Source organism: Argentina silus (assembly GCF_951799395.1).
Source record: "Argentina silus genome assembly, chromosome: 15".
Classification (NCBI taxonomy): domain Eukaryota; kingdom Metazoa; phylum Chordata; class Actinopteri; order Argentiniformes; family Argentinidae; genus Argentina; species Argentina silus.
The window spans coordinates 7,785,224-7,806,694 of record NC_139669.1 but is presented as its reverse complement, the minus strand read 5'-3'; the positions used below and the strand labels follow the sequence as shown (position 1 = coordinate 7,806,694).

Here is a 21,471-nt window from a genome sequence, read left to right as displayed (position 1 = left end):
GGTTTCAACATCCCCACCGTACTCTGAATGCTCTGAGGTTGAGAAGGTGTGAAAGCCACTGATTATTCATTCAGCTGGTGTGTGTGTGTGTGTGTGCATGTGTGTGTGTGTGTCTGTGTATGTATGTGTGCGTGTGTGCGTGCGTGCGTGCGTGCGTGCGTGCGTGGGTGTGTGTGTGTGCGTGTGCGTGTGTGCGTGTGCGTGTGTGTCTGCATGCAGGTGCCACTTCTGATGACTTGGCATCAATTGCATGTGAGAGGAGGGTTGAATGAAGTCACTCTGGAAGAGAGGGAGGGAGAGAGAAAGGGGAGGGAGAGGGAGAGAGAGGGGGGGGGGAGGAGAGAGAGAGGGGGGAGAGAGGGAGGGAGGGAGAGAGAGGGGGGAGAGAGAGAGAGAGAGGACATATAAATGGAGTGGGAGGACAGAGGTGGAGAGAGAGACAGAAAGGGAGGATAGAACTATGGAGTGGGAAGAGGTAGAGAGAGAGAGACAGAGAGAGACAGTGGGGAAAGAGAAACAGCAGATGGCTCTATTTCCTCCATCACAGGCATTTGCTCAACTGTCCTCAAATGTGACACTTTTCATCTGTCTGCATTTCTAGACTGTCTGATGGCAAGCCCAGCTCAGCCTCCCCCCGGCCTCCCCCCCGGCCCAGCCTCCCACAGCCTCCCCCCAGCCCAGCTCAGCCTCCCCCCTGCCCAGCTCAGCCTCCCCCCTGCCCAGTTCAGCCTCCCCCCAGCCCAGCTCAGTCTCCCCCTGGCCTCCCCCCCGGCCCAGCCTCCCGCAGCCTCCCCCCAGCCTCCTCCCAGCCCAGCTCAGCCTCACCCCGGCCTCCTCCCCTGCCCAGCTCAGCATCTCCCAGTCTCCCCTCAGCCCAGCTCAGCCTCCCTCCGGCCTCCCCCCTGGCCCAGCCTCCCCCAGCCTCCCCCCATCCCAGCCCAGCCTCCCCCAGCCTCCCCCAGCCTCTCCCAGCCTCCACCCAGCCCAGCCTCCCCCAGCCTCCCTCCAGCCCAGCCCAGCCTCCCTCCAGCCCAGCCCAGCCTCCCCCCAGCCCAGCCCCCCCCAGCCCAGCCCAGCCTCCCCCCAGCCCAGCCCAGCCTCCCCCTCTCTCCCTCTCTCTCTCCCTCCCCAGCCCTGCATTCTCTCTCCCGCCTTGTCTCCCTCCCCTCCCCTGCCTTCCTTCTCTCTCCCTCCCTCTCTCCCTCCCCTCCCCTGCCTTCCTTCTCTCTACCTCCCCAGCCCTGCGTTCCCTCCCTCCCCTCTCTCCTCTCCTCTCCCCTGTGTTCCCTCCCTCCCTCCCCTCTCTCTTCTCCCCTGCGTTCCCTCCCTCCCTCCCTTCCTCCACTCTTTCTTCTCCTCTGTGTTCCCTCCCTCCCTACACTCCTCTCCTCTCCTCTCCTCTCCTCTCCTCTCCTCTCCTCTCCTCTCCTCTCCTCTCTTCTCCTCTCCTCTCCAGAATTCCTCTGTTCCTCCCCCAGCTCGTCAATGTTTCAGGAGGCAGCAGGAGAGTCTCCGTGCGGAATGAGCCACAGGTCAAACCAAACCACTCACCCCCTGTCACCGCTCGTAAAGATTTCATTTCAACACAAATCACACGCTGCTGGAGATCAAGCAAGCCTTCGAGTCAAGACTCAGCTGGGTTTTTTTTCTCCAAAAAGACAGAATAGGCCAGAGTATTAAAAAGGTGGTCTAGCAGTCATCTGGGCCTCATGTGTGATCAACTCTGTCTCTCAACTGTTTTTGGGAATTTTTTCGAAATGAAAACGTTGCGTGTTCATGCTTGACTTCCTCCTCCTCCTCCTCCTCCTCCTCCTCCTCCTCATCCCCGGTGGGACATAAGGCCACGCCGAACGTTATGCATATTAATAATAACGGTTTGTGATGAGTGACTCCCACAGGTGTTTCTGGTCCCTAACAGAGGGAGAGATGTGGAGGGAGGTCCTGGCTACTAATGTGTTTTCCCTGTGTGGGATAAAAGGCCTGGCCGACTATGACTCCACTCTCTTCTCTCTCTCTCACACACACACACACTCACACGCACGCACGGATGCATGTACGTGCACACACACAGATACACACACACACACACACACACACACACACACACACACACATAGACACTCACACACACACACACACACACACACTCTCACACACTCACACTCTTGCTAGCTGGAACTCTGGAACCCTCAGCCGACACTCAATCAGTCAGACAATTGAGAGGCTGCCGCCGTAACCATGGCAACTGCAACTGTCGTTCACCCGCTTTTTCCTGTCTAAAATTGTCCAAAGAGCCGTCATTCTCCCCCCCCCCGCCCGCCCCCCCGTCCTCCAAACACCCCCCTCCCTCCCTCCCCCCATCCCTCCATCACACCCTCCTCCCATCTCGCAGATGGAGTGCAGATAGATCTCTCTCTCTCTCTCCCTCTCTCTCTCTCTCCCTCCCTCTCTCTCTCTCTCTCCCTCTCTCGCTCTCTCTCTCCCTCTCTCTCTCTCTCTCTCTTTCCCCCTCTTTCTCTCTCTCTCTCTCTCCCTCTCTCTCTCCCTCCCCCTCTCTCTCTCTCTCTCTCTCTCTCTCGCTCTCCCCCTCTTTCTCTCTCTCTCTCCCTCCCTCTCTCTCTTTCTCCGTCTCTCTCTCTCTCTGCTGCTGATGATTGCCGAGTGTCGGAGGTGCAATTTTCAAACGTCGGTGCTCATTGACACTGCTGCACCTCTCAGGTCTGTTTTTAGAGCCCGGGCTGATGTGGGCGGTGCAGCGACACAGGGAGAACATACAGCCTTTCCTACTTATCGCTGAGAAATTATTTAAGAGCAGAAAAGCAGGGGGTGAATTATTGATGGGTGGGCTTTTTGCCAGTGACCTGAATAATGGGAAGCCAAACTCAAACACATGTATCCGTCTTGTTTTGTCCACCGAGTAGGGGCTTGGCGGGGAAGGACGTCTGCCACCCTCTACGTAGGGGCGGGCGTCCACCACCACGGGCTGATACCGCTTCTGCTCCTGTCTCATTCTCTCTCTCTCTCTCTCCTCTGACACACACACACACACACACTCACATGTTGTATTCACACACACACACACACTCACATGTTGTATTCATGCACACACACATCTTGTATTCACACACACACACACACACACTGACACGCACGCACTCTCATACGCACACACTCACGCACGCACACACACACACACACACACACACACACACATACACACTCACACACACACACACACACACACACACACACACACACACACACTCTCACACACATGCACACACACACACACACACACTCTCACACACACGCACATACACACACACACACACACACACACACACACACACACACACTCACACACACAGGTATCACTGTGGACAAAAATGGGTTGATCTACTTTGTGGACGGAACCACGATCCGACGGGTGGACCAAAAGGGCATCATCTCCACGGTCCTGGGCTCCAACGACCTCACGTCCGCACGCCCTCTGACCTGTGACGTCAGCATGGACATCAATCAGGTGACTCACTGGCAGACCGCCGGGCCTCTGGTACTGCACTGTATATCTGGGCTGCGTCTCAATCGTCTAACACAGCGTCCTCTCCTCCTCCTTCCTCCTCGCTGGGATGTGAAAGAGTTGAAGGAGATGGACTAAAGCACATCCCACAATGAGCATCATCCATATCGCTTCCACCTATCCACCCCCGTCACGTCAGCTCAGGGGAAGGAGAGGAGACGAGGAGAGGAGATGAGACAAGGAGAGGAGGCCGTCATTGGAGCATTGAGACGCAGCCGCAGTCTGTTCTATCCTTAGTGTCTCTATAGAGCCCATGTCACAGCTAGCTACGCTGCGTCTCTCTCTCTCCCCCTCTCTCTCTCTCTCTCTCTCTCTCTCTCTCTCTCACTCTGCCCATACATGACTCACTGAGGCCCTTGGGAGAGACTTGCGTAACGGAAGTGCTTCCTTTCTCGGCAGCTAGTGTAGATATGAATCATAAGCTGTTATTCATGCAGGTATCGGGGGGGAACAAGGGGGAGTAAGTTATTAGGAGACATTACACTGTTGTTGATAAGAGAGTCTGAATGCCCTTGAATGAATGCCTTGTGTGCCAGGCCTCTTAGACTCTGTATGTCTAGGGGATTACCCACGCGCAGGCAAATATGGAAATGATGCACGGTTATGTATTCAACAGGTGAATATGTTGTTGTGGATTGTCTTGAGCAGGTACGTTTATAAGGCAGAAAAAAGGCCCGAGCTTTCGTCAGATTCTAGAACTTCTAGAATGATATGCCTAGAACTTCTAGACTTGTAGCGATCCCTTCTGTCTCGGGATGAGACAGCAGAAAGATGCAGTTCTGTCGCGAGGCACTGAGTTACATTACAGACACTAAAATACACTTACTTAAAGACACTTCCTTCTCCCTGGGACTTTGGCTCTGTCTCCCTCTCTCAAACATTAATAATATCAATCTGGATCTCCTTCTCCTGCTTCCCTTGCATTACAGACACTTAAATGAATTATGAAGCAAATAAAAACCTAGAAAAGCTTTTATCATAATGAATGCTGACTCTCTCCGTTCCACGCACTACATTTAGGCTCTCGTGAGGTGGAGTAGATGGGTGGGGGGGTTGGGGGGTGGGGGGGGGCTTTTTCGGAAGTGTGTTGCGGCCTAGGTTGGGGGAGTCAAGTCGAGTCGGACGGAGGTGTCCGAGCTCGGCCCGGTGGTCCGGCGGGCGTGGCAGAGAGGGGTGGTCCTCATTAGTCTCACTAGCGCTGAGGACCCTCAGGACGCCTCCGGACCACCAGGTAGTCAAAGACACCCCGGATTAAACGTGTGACTTCCAACTCATTAAGACCCTTCAAAGCTACGTCCCGACACAGTCGTGTTTCAGGCTAGACGGTGTTATCCCGGGGCATGGTGGTCCGCTAACAGTCTGACTGGCAGACGGGCAGGCGGGCTGGCTGGGTGGGTGGGTTGACTGGCACACTGAGGCAGAGAGAGCCGTGAGTCATGTTCAGCCCGGAGGGCAGAATCTATTATTTGTATTCATCTCCGTCTGGAGAAAGGAACATTTGGGAAGGTTCCTCTGATTCACAGACGACGGTGGCGATGACACTGACACACTACTGAGATGTCAGCCTTGTTCTCTGTCTTCGCTAGCATATGGCTAACGATGTGACTCAGGGGATGGCTGGCGGAGGTAGAAATCAGAGGACGGGCTCATTGTAATGCATGGGATGGAATGAGGTACGGTATCAAAAACACATTTCTTAGCCCATTCCTCATTCTTTTCCATGCATTACAATATGCCCGTCCTCCGATTTCTACCTCTGCCAGCCTCAATGTGATGGCCATGCATTCTTAAAGGAATACGAGCGTGGATATTGGAACTTTGGGGTTTGGAGTGACACCGGGTCAATAATGATGTCACTGTCCCCAGGTGCTCCTGGAGTGGCCGACCGATCTGTCCGTCAGCCCCATGGACAACTCCCTCTACGTGCTGGACAACAACGTGGTCCTGCGCATCACGGAGAGCGGCCAGGTGAGCATCGCGGCGGGCCGCCCGGTCCACTGCCCGATGGCCGTCCAGGACCGCGGCGTGGCGGGGGGTCAGAGGGCGGCTCTGACCCCGCTGGAATCGGCCGTGGCCATCGCCGTCTCCTACCACGGCGCTGTCTACATCGCCGAGACGGATGAGAGGAAGTTCAGCCGCATCCGGACGGTGTCGCTGGACGGCGAGATCACCCACCTGGCCGGGGCGCCGTCGGACTGCGACTGCAAGAACGACGCCAACTGCGACTGCTACCAGACCGGCGACGGCTACGCCAAGGACGCCCGCCTCAACGGGCCGTCCTCGCTGGTGGCAGCGCCGGATGGGACGCTCTACGTGGCGGACCTGGGGAACATCCGGATCCGGGCGGTGGCGAGGAACGGGCCCACGCTGGTGTCCAGCGCCAATGTGAACACGTACGAGGTGGCGTCTCCCGACGCCCAGGAGCTCTACGTTTTCGACGGCAACGGGACGCACCAACACACCTCCAGCCTGCTCACCGGAGACTCCAAGTACACCTTCAGGTAGAGCGCACACACACACACATGTGGACATGCATGCACACACACACACACACACACACACACACACACACACACACATGCACGCTCATGCACGCACGCACGCACACACACACACACACACACACACACACACACACACACACACACACACACACACACACACACACACACTGTTATGTATGCACAACCAGTGCTGTGGTGTTTTGACTACATATGCATTTTTAAAATCGCTAAATCAACAAATCTATAATTCCGTCCGTCCGTCCGTCCAGCTACAGCACGGAGAACGACGTCACGGCCGTCACCGACAGCAACGGGAACACCCTGCGCATCCGCCGCGACCCCAACCGTATGCCGGTGCGCATCGTCTCCCCGGACAACCAGGTGATCTGGCTGACAATGGGAACCAACGGGGGCCTGAAGACCCTCACGGCGCAGGGCCAGGAGCTGGTGCTGCTCACCTACCACGGCAACAACGGCCTGCTGGCCACCAAGACCTCCGAGATCGGCTGGACCACCTTCTACGAGTGAGTAGACGTGACGTTGCAGTGTTAGTATCTGGGGAGGCTGGTGGAGGTAGGAATCGGAGGACGCGTGTCTGATACCATTCCTTATTCCGTTCCATGCATTACAATGAGCACGTCCTACCTCCACCAGCCTCCCCTGACTACTCTTTAAGTCGACCCAGAGATGTTAACAAAAAGTAAACATAGAATTGCATCAAAGAAGTTGCTGTTTGCAGTTTTTGTTTGGAAATTGAATTGTTATCCTGCCATTGTAAAATTGCCTCGATTAATTTTGATTCTCATGAAAAGAAAGACATTATAATGTGAAAGCTTGCTGGAGGCTGGTCAGTAATGAGAAGAAGATCAGACAGTGAGTATGCTGAATATAAATGATGTTTATTGATAAACAGTCCCGGCAGAAACTCTTGACAACAATATTCAATCATTTCTCAGAGATAATTCCCCTGTGCGTTTCTCTTTATATTCAGATCGCAGTAATTGCTTCTACTTCCAAATTCGGCACATTGGAACAACTTCGTGGAAGATTTCAATTGACCGGTTTATACTTATTTGGCCATACTACCTAAATAACATCATCAGTTTTGTTGAAGCATTACATAGAGTAACAGATAGAGAGTAGCTCGATAGTATCAGAGTTGCACAATGGACTCTTCTTGCTTTGGTCCTTTTCTATTGGACACCTCATTACAGACACAACGTAGCCATGCAAATATTCCTAAATCATAACTCATTTCATTGTCTTCATTGTCTTCATTGTCTTCATTGTCTTCATTGTGTTCTTCATTGTTTTCTTCATTGTCCGTGTGTTTGCAGCTACGACAGCGAAGGCCGCCTGATGAACGTGACGTTCCCGACGGGGGTAGTGAACAACCTGTACTCTGACATCTACCAAGCGCTGACGGTGGACATAGAGAGCTCCCTGACGGAGGAGGAGGTCAGCATCACCACCAACACCTCCACCATCCAGACCTTCTACACCATGGTCCAGGGTACGTCTCTATCCTCTAACAAGGCTTCCTTCCTTCCTTCCTTCCTTCCTTCCTTCCTTCCTTCTATACCTCCACCGTCCAGACCTTCTACACCATGGTCCAGGGTAGGTCTCAATCCTCTAACAAGGCTTCCTTCCTTCCTTCGATACCTCCTCCACCCAGACTTTCTACACTATGGTCCAGGGTAGGACACTGTACTACTGTACTACTCACTAGGCTGCGTCTCAATCCTCTAACAAGCCTTCCTTCCTTCTATACCTCCTCTATCCAGACCTTCTACACTATGGTCCAGGGTAGGACACTACTACTACTACAGCTTCCTTCCTTCTTTCCTTCCTTCCTTCCTTCCTTCCTTCCTTCCTTCCTTCTATACCTCCTCTATCCAGACCTTGTACACTATGGCCCAGGGTGGGACACTACTGCTACTCACTAGAACTACAAAATTGTTCTCCATTACAATGAGTCCGTCCTCCGATTTCTACTTCCACCAGCCTCCCCTGATGTATGTACACTTTTCCAAACAGTTTGTATCTACAGGAATAGCTGGGGTTTAGGAATCCTACAGGGATGGATTTGGACCGCTGCTGACACAGGCACAAACAGTCCAGGAGGTCATTCTGGAGATGATGGTTATTTGTCATTGTTTCTGGGGTTGCCACGGCGATGTTGAGTAAGCTTTAGTCATGTATCATGATGGAATAGATGGCTGGAAAGAAGACAGTGTAAATGATTACTGCTTCAGTGTGTGTGTGTGTGTGTGTGTGTGTGTGTGTGTGTGTGTGCGCAGGCAGGTGTGTGTGTGTGTGTGCATGTCTGCGTACATGTGTGTGCGTGTGTGTGTGCATGTGCGTGTGTGCACAAGTGTGTGTGTGTGTGTGTGTGTGTGTGTGTGTGTGTGTGTGTGTCTGTGTCAGGAGTAGGAGGTAACTTCATATCTCAACGCTGTGTACGGTCTACAGCCGCGAGCTATTCTCAGTGATGTTCTCCAGTTGTTTAATAAAGACGCTGCTTCTGCGTCTCCCGTGATGGGGACCTTGTGGTGCCATGAAGCAGACTCCTCATTTGCGTGATCAAATGTAAATCAACAACAATGTTTCATGATCGCATTACTTCTTTTCGTCCTTTATTTTTAAAGTATTATTGTTTATTGAGTTTGTTGTTGCTGATGTACAGCCCTTTGTGATTTCTGTGTGAAATGAAAAGCACTAAAACTGATTGTTGTGTGTTATTAGTTACGGTATGGCCCTGCTTGAAATCAACAACTCTCTGCAAATAAAATGTGTTGTTGTGTATTGAATTATGACCTCTCCCATCTCCAGACCAGAGACCAATGTTTCATCTCTTTTCTTTTGAAAGTTGTGTTTGTTTTTTACTAAGGTTTTACTGGGGTTGTTGTCTGTGTGAAATAAAAAAAACTCACTACGACATAAAATGTATGATGATGTACTGTATTATGAGTGTCAGTATGACCGTGCCTGCGTCTCCCCTCCCCAGACCAGTGCCGGAGCAGCTACCAGGTGGGCTACGACAACTCCCTGAGAGTCACCTACGCCAACGGCATGGACACGCACTACCAGACGGAGCCTCACATCCTGGCGGGCGCCGCCAACCCTACGGTGGCCCGGAGGAACATGTCCCTGCCAGGGGAGAGCGGGCAGAACCTGGTGGAGTGGCGCTTCCGCAAGGAGCAGGCCCGCGGCAAGGTCATCGTGTTCGGACGCAAGCTGAGGGTGAGTCAGAACCGATAATGAGAATTTGTATTTGTTTGTTTATTTGTCTTTAACTCATTTAGTGCAGAGGGTGATTAAAGACTTTATTCACCAAAATGCAGACATATAGACTTTATAAAGACATAAAGACTTTATTCACCAAAATAAAGACATAAAGACTTTATTCACCAAAAATGGATAAATGATGATGCTTCATTTTGTAGCCAATCAAAGTATTGTCGCTAGGTAGATACCACATAGAACGCCTGGCATTTTAGGTGGAGAGTGAACGGCACTGTTCTGCTAGCTGTATTTTTTTAAATTTGCTTTTAATCTAACTATTTTTATTGTTGTTTTTACTGACTGTGCTTTTGTTTTACTAATGTATCTCTCTATTGTTCTCCCCGTGGAATGTAGTGTTTTTGAGTACTGGCAAAAGCGCCATGTAAAATAAATTCATTATTATTATTATTATTGTTATTATGATTATGATTATTATTTATTGATTTGTTCCATTCCATGAATTGCAACAGTTTTATCTCAGCTACGCGGCGGTCTCGTCAATGCCTCCCCGACCACATCAATAATGTAACCAGATGTTAAATGAGTGATACGACCAGGCTTCGCTTTAATTAAGCACTTTGATAAGAGCACGTTCTTCCAAAGTCCCAATTCTGCTTATTCCTTATCTTTCTACTTTCCTACCCTTGCCCTGTCCTCCCTCCAGGGTTTGACGGTGGGATTTACGGTTTACGGTTTCAACTCAAACTTGGGTAGTTACTTTCCCTTCACAGAAGTTTTTGCTCTGCCCACTGCATTTAGGGGTTGTGTGATTTAAGAGTATTTGATGGAATGCCAGCGTGTCTCTCCCGTTTAATTAAGCCGGGAAGAAGCGGTTGTTAATCTCTCTCTCACTGGCTGCCAAAGAGCAGCAATCACACTGAACGCTGCTTCGTGAGGTCACCTGACAACAATAAGTGCACTCCCCCAGAGGTTAGCGATTCAATCCTGACTTGTTTGTTTTGCTTTTTGTTTGTTGTGTCTGGCTCCGACCCAATACACACACACACACACGCACGTACGCACGCACACACACACACACACACACACACACACACACACACACACACACACACACACACACACGCATGCACACATGCACGTACACACACTCACACGTACACACACACACACACACACATGCGCGTACACATGCACGTACGCGCACACACACACACACACACCCACGTACACACACCCACCCACCCACCCACACACACACACACCCACACACCCACACCCACACCCACACCCACACCCACCCACCCACACACACACACCCACACACCCACACACACACCCCCCCACACACACACACACACCCACCCACCCACACACCCACAGGTGAACGGCCGGAACATCCTGTCGGTGGACTACGACCGCACGCTGAGGACGGAGAAGATCTACGACGACCACAGGAAGTTCCTGCTGAAGATCATCTACGACGGGGCGGGACATCCTGTCCTGTGGGTGCCTAGCAGCAAGCTGCTGCCCGTCAACGTGAGTCGCAGCGCCGGCGGGCAGATCAGCGCCCTCCAGAGGGGCCTGACCACGGAGCGGGTCGACTACGACAGCCAGGGACGCCTGGTGTCCAGGGTGTTCGCTGACGGCAAGATCTGGAGCTACACCTACTTGGAGAAGGTGAGGGGGCCGGACACACACACACAGAGAGAGAGACATACACACACAGAGATACACACACGCATAGAGAGAGAGAGACATAGACACACACACACGCGCGCATAGAGAGAGAGAGGGTCTGTCAGAGGGGGTCCGTCAGAGGGGGTCTGACAGAGGGGATCTGTCAGAGGGGATCTGTCAGAGGGATCTGTCAGAGGGGATCTGTCAGAGGGATCTGTCAGAGGGATCTGTCAGAGGGGGTCCGTCAGAGGGGATCTGTCAGAGGGGGTCCGTCAGAGGGGATCTGTCAGAGGGGGTCTGTCAGAGGGGGTCTGTCAGGGGGTGTCTGTCAGAGGCGGTCTCTGCACAAACACACAAAACACAACTTGTCATAATGAGACACTATACACAGGGCTAAAAGTCAACTAGGGCTATCACACTGCATTAGGCTGGAGGCTGGAGGCTGGGTACACTACACTCCTCATCACAAACACACTCTCTCTCTCTCCCTGTCTCTGTCTTTCACACCCACACACACGCAAACACACACACCCACACACACAAACACAGACAAACACACACACACACACACACACACACAGTAGCACATCTCATTACATCAACTCCCCACTAACAGCCATCAGAACACATATCTCCACTCACAACTTCAAAGAAGTGAGTTCTAAACCATGCAGAGATGTTCTCTCTCTGTCTCTCTGCTGTCTCTACCCCTCTCCCTCTCCCTCTCTCCTGCTCTCTCTCTGTCTCCCTACTCCCATCTTTCCCTCTCTCTCTCTCTGTCCGCCCCCTCTCTCCCTCTGCCTATGTGCTCCCCCCCTCCCTCCCTCCCCCCCCCCCTCTCTCCCTGCCTCTCTCTTGGTGCTTGGCCTTGGAGCTGGTTGCGTGACCAGCCTAGGCCATGTCAGCAGTGACACACAGGGCACATTGAGAGCTCTGGGAGCCCCTCAGTGACACAACGGATGACTGGCCCTGACAACCCTCCTGGTGCCTCCCTGGCTTCTGGCTTCTGGCTTCTGGCTTCTGGCTTCTGGCTTCTGGCTTCTGGCTTCCAGGACTGCTGTCTTGCCTCCAGAGTACCAACGCATCAAGTCAAGGCCGTCTTAGAGACTGTCTTAGCCCGCCAAACTCATAAAAAAAAACCTAGACATTCACTCTTTAGTGTGTCTGCAAGACTGCGTTAGCACCCTGAGCTAAAGCTTAGGTGTCGACTCAGTACGTGCTCAGTAAGACTGTGTTAGCCTGTCGAGTTTAAGCCGACACACTCAAACACAAAAGAGCATAAACACGGTTGTGTACCGCCTATAGGTCTGTTGGTTCAGCCTTCTTCACTACGCCAGTCTGATAGTAGCACCAGACGATCCACAAACAGGAACAGGGCCTCCGGCTGTTGTGCTGGTGGAGTCGGATGGTGAATTATTTGTAGCCATTATGCTTTTTACATTGTCTCTGTTCTGCTGCTTTTCAAGACTAATTTGTGTTTGTTTGAGCCTGCTGCTTTCCCTGTAATAAAAAACACTTCACTTAAATGCTGTCACGAACTCCATTAGCATTCACACGTGGCGTAAAAGACTGTAGTATAGGACATCCACACAGTATGCCATGAAATACCCACCAATGACTATGTAATCTCACGAATTATGTAATACAATGGTGTTACTAGTAGTAGTTACATAGTTATTACACAGTTATAGGGACAACTTAAAGGTCCAGTATGTAGATTTTAACTTGATGATAAATCAGTAGCTGAAAGACATGATGAAAAGTGTTGTATCAGTCCAAACAAAGCGTTTTCTGAAAACTTTATGTGTCTATTTCACATATGCATGTTTTCAAATGTTCAATATAATATAATAGGACACAGAGAGAGAGAGAGAGAGAGAGAGAGAGAGACACACACACACACACACACACACACACACACACACACACACACACACACACACACAGACACTGGTGTCCAGCTGACACTTTTATCCAAAGCGACTTACATTGCAGTGAGTGCATACTCACAGTGAGTGCATACTCACAGTGAGTGCATACTCACAGTGAGTGCATACTCATAGTGAGTGCATACATTCAGTATATATGGTATATATGGTCCCACACATGTTCAATGTGTCCCGCGGGGACAGCAACACGGAAAACTCCATGCCAGGTCTTTAATGTGACATCGTTTCTAACAGTTTTTTGTTCCTCATCTTCCCTCTTCCCTCTTCCCTCCCTCCCTAGTCGATGGTGTTACTAGTAGTCATTACATAGTTACTACACAGGTTAAATGACAACTTAACCAAAAATATAATCTCCATTTTTTTCTTTTACATTACATTTATGGCATTTAGCAGACGCCTTTATCCAAAGCGACTTACAACAAATACATTTGTTTAAGTAAGTGGATCATCTATCCATCAGTCATCATAAGATAAAGTAATCAATGCTCGGACCAGAGGCCATAGGCAGTCACAATGCTAGAAGATGTTTTTTTTTTAATTAACAGGAGAGAAACTTGTACAGGGAGGTAGTGGGGGTAAAGAGGTCCTAGGGTTAGGGTTAGGGTTAGTACAGGGGGGTAGTGGGGGTGAAGAGGTCCTAGGGTTAGGGTTAGGGTTAGTACAGGGGGGTAGTGGGGGTGAAGAGGTCCTAGGGTTAGGGTTAGGGTTAGTACAGGGGGGTAGTGGGGGTAAAGAGGTCCTAGGGTTAGGGTTAGGGTTAGTACAGGGGGGTAGTGGGGGTAAAGAGGTCTTTAGGAGGGAGAGATGGGTTTAACCGTTCTCTGTTTCTTCTCCTCCCTTTTCTCTCCGCCCGTAGTCGATGGTGCTGCTCCTCCACAGCCAGCGCCAGTACATCTTTGACTTTGACTCCCTGGACCGCCTCTCCGCCGTGACCATGCCCAGCGTGGCCCGCTACACCATGCAGACCCTGCGCTCTGTGGGCTACTACCGGAACCAGTACCAGCCCCCCGAGAGCAACGCCTCGGTGGCCGTGGACTACAGCGAGGACGGCCTCCTCCTCCGCGTGGCGCACCTGGGCACCGGGCGTCGTGTGCTCTATAAGTACCGCCGGCAGAACAAACTGGCAGAGGTGGGCATCATGTTAGGAATGACTCTGTACTTCTGGTACACTATTCATAGAGTAATACTGCTATACATTTACAGATACATACTGGAATATACACATATTTTAGATGCTTTGACCATTTGCGTGCGTATACTGTAGTGTACGAAGTTTCAAGTTTAATGTAAAAAGCATCGTAATCGACCGATAAAGTATTAATTCGTTCCTCCATTTATCCATCTATCCATCCATCCATCCATCCATTCCTCCACCCATCCATCCCTCCCTCCTTCCCTCCCTCCATCCATCCCTCCCTACATCCCTACATCCCTCCCTTACCCTCCCTCCCTCCATCCACTCACCCTCCCTCCCCCCCTCCCTCCCTCCCTCCACCCACCCCCCCTCCTTCCCCTCCTCCCTCCCTCCCTCCCTCCCTCCATTCCCCCATCCCTCCCCTCCCCCCCTCCGTCCCTCCAGGTCCTGTACGACAGCACGCGCGTCAGCTTCACCTACGACGAGACGGCGGGCGTCCTGAAGACGGTGAACCTGCAGAGCGAGGGCTTCATCTGCTCCATCCGGTACCGGCAGATCGGCCCGCTGGTGGACCGGCAGATCTTCCGCTTCAGCGAGGACGGCATGGTCAACGCCCGCTTTGACTACACCTACGACAGCAGCCTGCGCGTCACCAGCGTCCAGGGCGTCATCAACGAGACACCGCTGCCCATCGACCTCTACCAGTTCGACGACATCTCCGGGAAGGTCGAGCAGTTCGGCAAGTTCGGCGTCATCTACTACGACATCAACCAGATCATCTCCACGGCGGTGATGACCTACACCAAGCACTTTGACGCCCACGGGAGGATCAAGGAGATCCAGTACGAGATCTTCCGCTCCCTGATGTACTGGATCACCTTCCAGTACGACGACGTCGGGCGCGTCACCAAGCGGGAGATCAAGATCGGCCCGTTCGCCAACACCACCAAGTACAGTTATGAGTACGACGTGGACGGGCAGCTGCAGACGGTCTACCTCAACGACAAGGTGATGGGACGGCGATGGTGTGGAGTGTATGCCATCGAGCAGATGCTTTCATGTGAAGCAGTGTTTTGTCTGTGTGTGTGTGTGTGTGTGTGTGTGTGTGTGTGTGTGTGTGTGTGTGTGTGTGTGTGTGTGTGTCTCTCTATTGAGAGACACACACACACACATAAATACATTATGTATACATGTCCTCCTCAGGTGACGTGGCGTTACACCTACGACCTCAACGGCAACCTCCACCTATTGAACCCTGGGAACAGCGCCAGGCTCCTCCCCCTCCGCTACGACCTCCGTGACCGCATTACGCGCCTTGGTGACGTCCAGTACCGATTGGACGAGGACGGCTTTCTGCGCCAAAGAGGGGCGGAGATCTTTGAGTACAACTCAAAGGGCCTGCTGGAGAGGGTGTACAGGTAACGAAGATGTCATCTGAAGTTTTATCTGTTGTTCTGAAGACCTTGAGATTTCTTTAATTTAGTTCCTTTTGTTCTTTTTAAGGATTTAATTTTTTAATATATGTATATATATATATATATATATATATATATATATATATATATATATATATAAAAACAAAAACATTTCAGATGTTCAGTGTCCTTGGGTACCTTGAATACACTTAGAGAGAAAATGTTTTATAATCATTTGTATTCATACATTTCAATTTGTTTTAAATTACTATTCTAAATGGACTATTGTGTTCTGTTCTGTTGTGTTCTGCTCTGTTCCATTGAACAGCAAGGGCAACGGCTGGACCATCCAGTACCGCTACGATGGTCTGGGTCGTCGCGTTTCCACCAAGACCAGCCTGGGCCAGCACCTGCAGTACTTCTATGCGGACCTGAGCTACACCAGCCGGATCACCCACGTCTACAACCACTCCAGCTCGGAGATCACCTCCCTCTACTACGACCTGCAGGGCCACCTCTTCGCCATGGAGATCAGCAGCGGCGAGGAGTTCTACATCGCCTGCGACAACACGGGCACGCCACTCGCCGTGTTCACCAGCAACGGCCTTCTGGTCAAGCAGGTCCAGTACACGGCGTACGGCGAAGTTTACTTCGACTCCAACCCGGACTTCCAGCTGGTGCTGGGGTTCCACAGTGGCCTCTACGACCCCCTGACCAAGCTGCTGCACTTCGGGGAGCGCGACTACGATATCATGCCCGGCAGGTGGACGGGGCCGGACATCACCACGTGGAAGAACGTGGGCAAAGAGCCGGCGCCCTTTAACCTCTACATGTTCAGGAACAACAACCCCATCAGTAAAGTTCACGAGGTCAGAGAGTATGTCGCAGGTAAGACACAGAGCACCGTCATCGGTCGAGGTTGCACTCGGTGGCGTTTATGATTGTCATTTTCAGGAGATCGCAATGTTTGTGATATTTGTCACTGGGTTGCTGGTGAGTCAGCTGTTTACTGACAAATCTTGAGGCATTGTTGTGGTTCTGTCCCTCGCAGATGTGAACAGCTGGTTGGTAACCTTTGGGTTCCATCTCCACAACACTATCCCGGGCTACCCCGTCCCTAAGTTTGACCTCAGCGTGCCCTCGTACGAGCTGAGGAAGAGTCAGTTGTGGGACGATCTACCGGTAGGTTCTTATCAGTCACATATGGAATTATGTAGTAAACAAACCAGAATATGTTTTATATTTTAGATTCTTCAAAGTAGCCACCTTTTGTTTTGATGACAGCTTTGCACACTCTTGGCAAGGTGTGTCCAAACTTTTGACTGGTACTGTATTTATTGTCATCCTATTGGCTGGTGCTGTTAGGTTTGGGCTTATTAGCACAATATTTGTCTGCAAAATGATACAAACCAGTCATGCTTTGCCTTTGAGTATTTGATGTTGTCTCTTTACACAAAGAAAACACTGCTTTATTAAAACCCCATTACTGGTAGATAATAGGGAGATGGAGAGGCTTTGAAGCACAGCAGCCTCAGCTCCGAAATGGACTTCAGACTCTGCCATCTCTGGGTGTTAATGCCTCACTGCACACATTCTCTCTCTCCCTCTCTCTCTGCCTCTACCCCCCTCTCCCTCTCTCTCTCTCTCTCTGCCTCTACCCCCTTCTCCCTCTCTCTCTCCCTCTCTCTCTCTCTCTCTGCCTCTACCCCCTTCTCCCTCTCTCTCTCCCTCTCTCTCTCTCTCTCTGCCTCTACCCCCCTCTCTCTCTCTCTTTCTCTCTCTCTGCCTCTACCCCCCTCTCCCTCTCTCTCTCTCTCTCTCTCTCTCTGCCTTTACCCCCCTCTCCCTCTCTCTCTCTCTCTCTGCCTCTACCCCCCTCTCCCTCTCTCACTCCCTCTCTCTCTCTCTCTCTGCCTCTACCCCCCTCTCCCTCTCTCTCTCTCTCTCTCTTTCTCTCTCCCTAGTCCATCTCTGGGGTGCAGCAGGAAGTTACCAGACAAGCCCAGGCCCTGCTGTCGTTTGAGCGGCTGCCGGAGGTGCATCTCACCAGGGGGCGCCGCGGCGAGAAGTCCTGGCTCTGGTTCTCCGCCGCCCCGTCCCCCATCGGCAGGGCGGTCATGTTCGCCCTCTACAAAGGCAGCGCCCACACGTACACGCTCAACATGGCCAACGAGGACTGCGTCAAGGTGGCCACCGTCCTCAACAACGCCTTCTACCTGGAGGACCTCCACTTCACCGTGGAGGGGCGCGACACGCACCACTTCGTCAAGCCGGGCCTCCCCGACGGCGACCTGGCCGCGCTGCGCCTCACCAGCGGACGCAAAACGCTGGAGAACGGCGTCAACGTGACCGTGTCGCAGTCGACGACCGTGGTGGACGGCCGGACGCGACGTTTCGCCGACGTGGAGGTGCGCCGCGGGTCCCTGGCGCTGCACGTGCGCTACGGCTCCACCGTGGACGAGGAGAAGGCGCGCGTCCTGGAGCTGGCCCGCCAGAGGGCGCTGGCGAACGCCTGGGCCAGGGAACAGCAGAGGGTACGTGACGGGGAGGAGGGGGCCAAGCCGTGGACAGAGGGGGAGAAGAGGCAACTTCTGAGCAGCGGGAAGGTCCTGGGGTACGACGGGTACTACGTTCTCTCTATAGAGCAGTACCCGGAGTTAGCGGACAGTGCTAACAACATTCAGTTCCTTAGGCAGAGTGAAATCGGGAAGAGGTAACAAGACTGCATTCCACTGGCTGCCAAAGAGACTGCGATTGGCTGGTTTCAGTAGAGGCAGGCGATGAGGCGGGGAATGAAAGCAACAGTTGTGGTGTGGCCAAACAGGGGCCATTGCGATGTTCCTGGGAGGTGTGTGTGTGTGTGTGTTTTTGTAAATCGTATTGTGGGGTTGAAAAGCAATGCTGTGCGTTGTTTATTGGGGATTACAGAGTAAATGTATAACTAACGAACTAACTACACCCAGCCTTAACATGGCAATGACATCACACAACAACTCCTCTGTAGCACAATCCAATTGGACAATGGACTTCAACTCGGAGCCAATACAAATAGTGTTGTTTCGGGAATAACAGTGAAATATTTACCTTTTTGTTGGTATTTCTTTTCGTTTTGTTTTTTACAACAACAACAACAAAAAACAACAACTTTGAAGTTGTCTGTTGAAAAAAAAGTATTTAAAGGAGAAATGAAAAGTTTACATGCATATATATGCACTTCTCTGGAAATAATATGTATGAGGCCTGTGAGTGTTGACTCTTCAGAAGGCAATGCCCATGACCTGAAGTTCATTTCAAATCAATGACCTTTGATTTTGAGTCTCACTCAATGACCATAACACACGTACGTACATGCCCGAATGGAGAAACACTGCATTTGAATAACCTGACTCATTCTCCTTTGTGTTGCTTTTTTTTTTTTTTATAAAAAAAAGGACATTGCAACAACTCACATGTTTTAATATCCATACTTATCTGTTTTGTGAATCAGATTTGACCATTGTTCAGGACCAGAGGACCATAAAGGTGCACGGTTCTTATGAGATCGTGAAGACTGACACAGGTACAGGAAGTGTCTGACAGAGCACAGGGACGTCATGTTTTTGTAAATTATGCAAGAGTTTTGTTGTTTTATATTAAATTGATTAACTGTCCATTGAATATTAGTCTCATCAAGAGTAAATTATGTTGTGTTTATACAAATAAAAACGGAAAACTTTTTTTTATTTGTTTTTCATTAGTTTGATCACGCGTTACAAAGGTTTTACATTGTATGAATTTGTCTTTAAAAATATGAACAGAAATTGGTCCCTCCACAAGGTATTTTTTAACACAATATGATATACCCTGTTAAGATACCAGTTAATTTTTTGTAAAAATGGAATATGTTAAAAGATGATATCGATGTCTACCAGCATCTTGTAACATATTGTTTTCTCTGCAGTAAATCTCATGTTGATGGTGCGTAATGCCTTGTGACTTGGCTCTTGCCCCAATAAATATTTAATGAACACAAATATTTCATGAACACATATCACACGAACAAGTTGACATCCAAATATAGATGTGTTCTCAGCTATCATTATACTTTAGGTTTTGTATAATTGATGAGGTCATCATGGATTAAAAAAAAAATTACTTTTGTTTGTTTAAAGAAATCTGCCATTTTTCAAGTTTTTGAAAAATGTGTCCTTGTCTGAGGAGATTAAATGGTCGTGCAGTAACATACATTGTCCCTCTTTACCAGGCCACTGAAGAAGAGTGTATCTTACATTATTTTCTAAATGTATTTAGGAAGTGTTCCGCCTGACCTTGGTTTGTCAGAAGTGTGCCTTTAAAATGATTAAAAAGACGTCATCTCATCTATGGCGCAAAGGAGGCCAAATCCTGCCTCCCAGCCTTTGAAGTCAGCTGTTTGAAGCTGTTTTTGGAGTTAAATTCTTTAAATTGTGACTGAACCGATTTGCAGTTTAAGAGTGTAACTAACAGACCTGCATTTTTAGACAGGACAAGTTTCACCCTAAAAAAGGATCACTTCTATCAGTGTCATAATCCTAGGGTTTCAGGGTATATATGCTATAAGCTTCTCTGGAACTTAACTTTTAATTACATTTTGGGTGTTGTAATAATGTTCATCCTCTCAGTGGTGTTATTAGGACTTGATCAAAGCCTGGGGAGTAGTATCAGATGATGGGAAATCAAACTGCAGCAAACAGAGGTCATTTAAGGCTGTACAAGTGTGTTAACCCACACAGACATAGACCTCTTTGATGTGTATTTCTGTGTATTCTTACACAGAAATACCGTTAAAGGGAGCGCTGATAATTCTTAAATAAATCTAAGGGTTATCCTTCATAATTACAGGTTATTTCTACTACATTCAGGCATTTAAATAATGTGTGATTCAACAAGCATAATTTCCGTGATATGAACCCACAATGTCTTGATATAGGAGCTCACTGATGTTAACAAATAGTTTGAAGTGCTGAAGAAACGTCAAACTCCCACCCAAAACACAGCACACCAAAAATGTAATCTTCAAAAATGTATATTTATCTAAATAGTGCTGCGATGCCCTCTAGTGGTACTGTCTGAGCAGTAGAGAATATGTGGACATGATAAGATGGCTACATTATTATTTATCTTGTTCTTTTTTATGGTTACATTTCCTGCTAGCCCCTGCGTACGTCTTGTTCTTACTGTACTGTAACACTGCAGTACAAAAGATTAGATTCAACCTTGGAGAGGAAAGAGAGAGGATATCGTACCAGTTTTTTTTTTTTTAATTTTAGCTCAGCAGTAGCAGCATCAAACACTGCTAATCCAGTTACACAGCATCAGATGGAAAACTGAGTCAGATATTAGCCAAACAGACAGAACATCAAACGGCAAATTTCATTTTGATGCAAAAACATCAAACAGAATAGCTGTCCCAGATCAAGTAGCGGTTGGTTAGCGACCATAACTGATCAACAGCATACAGTGAGACAACACAACATGTCTGCCGCATTATCACCTCCAACACCGCGATGGGCAGACGGGCGGACGGCGGACGGATGGGCAGACACCTTCAAAGCAACACCACAGCAGATCACAACATCCAGCCACTAGGCCCACTTCAAAGGGCAATTTAAAAGCCATGGCACAACTTTGCAAGAACTTCAAAGGCTAACAGCATTGTGCAATAAGCCCACCAGAGTAATATGGAACACGCTCATGTTCTGAAATTCCATTGATGTGGCTCCTATTCATTTCCTATGACACAAAGGTGGCCACACTGGGAATCAAAGGCTCCTGAAATGGGCCGAAATACTGGTGCCGAAATAGTGGTGTAATCAAACATGGGTTGACACAATATCTCATGACACACTGTATTGCCTCTCAGGACCCTTGGAGGAGATGCGGGCCTTGTGTGGCAGAAGCATGATCGCTTCATATAGCTTTTGATTCACCTCTTTGCTAAGCACAG

The 21,471-nt window shown here is 50.0% G+C and overlaps 1 protein-coding gene across 2 annotated transcripts in view; it reads left to right on the top strand.

Moving 5' to 3' along the window:
- LOC310815810 (teneurin-3) overlaps window positions 1–18,544 on the top strand; it is a gene marked incomplete at its 5' end in the record, with an annotated part of 114,626 nt that extends 96,082 nt beyond the window's left edge. For both annotated transcript variants that reach the window (XM_083685742.1, XM_083685743.1), the window contains 12 exons: window positions 3,369–3,523; window positions 5,447–6,081; window positions 6,354–6,608; window positions 7,422–7,597; window positions 9,092–9,327; window positions 10,711–11,007; window positions 13,813–14,085; window positions 14,536–15,099; window positions 15,295–15,509; window positions 15,835–16,394; window positions 16,558–16,688; window positions 17,471–18,544. In XM_083685742.1, the coding sequence (XP_083541868.1) occupies window positions 3,369–3,523; window positions 5,447–6,081; window positions 6,354–6,608; window positions 7,422–7,597; window positions 9,092–9,327; window positions 10,711–11,007; window positions 13,813–14,085; window positions 14,536–15,099; window positions 15,295–15,509; window positions 15,835–16,394; window positions 16,558–16,688; window positions 17,471–18,223 (4,250 nt within the window). In that variant the 3' untranslated portion in view covers window positions 18,224–18,544. The remainder of the gene's footprint in view (window positions 1–3,368; window positions 3,524–5,446; window positions 6,082–6,353; window positions 6,609–7,421; window positions 7,598–9,091; window positions 9,328–10,710; window positions 11,008–13,812; window positions 14,086–14,535; window positions 15,100–15,294; window positions 15,510–15,834; window positions 16,395–16,557; window positions 16,689–17,470) is intronic.
- Window positions 18,545–21,471: the final 2,927 nt, after the last annotated feature.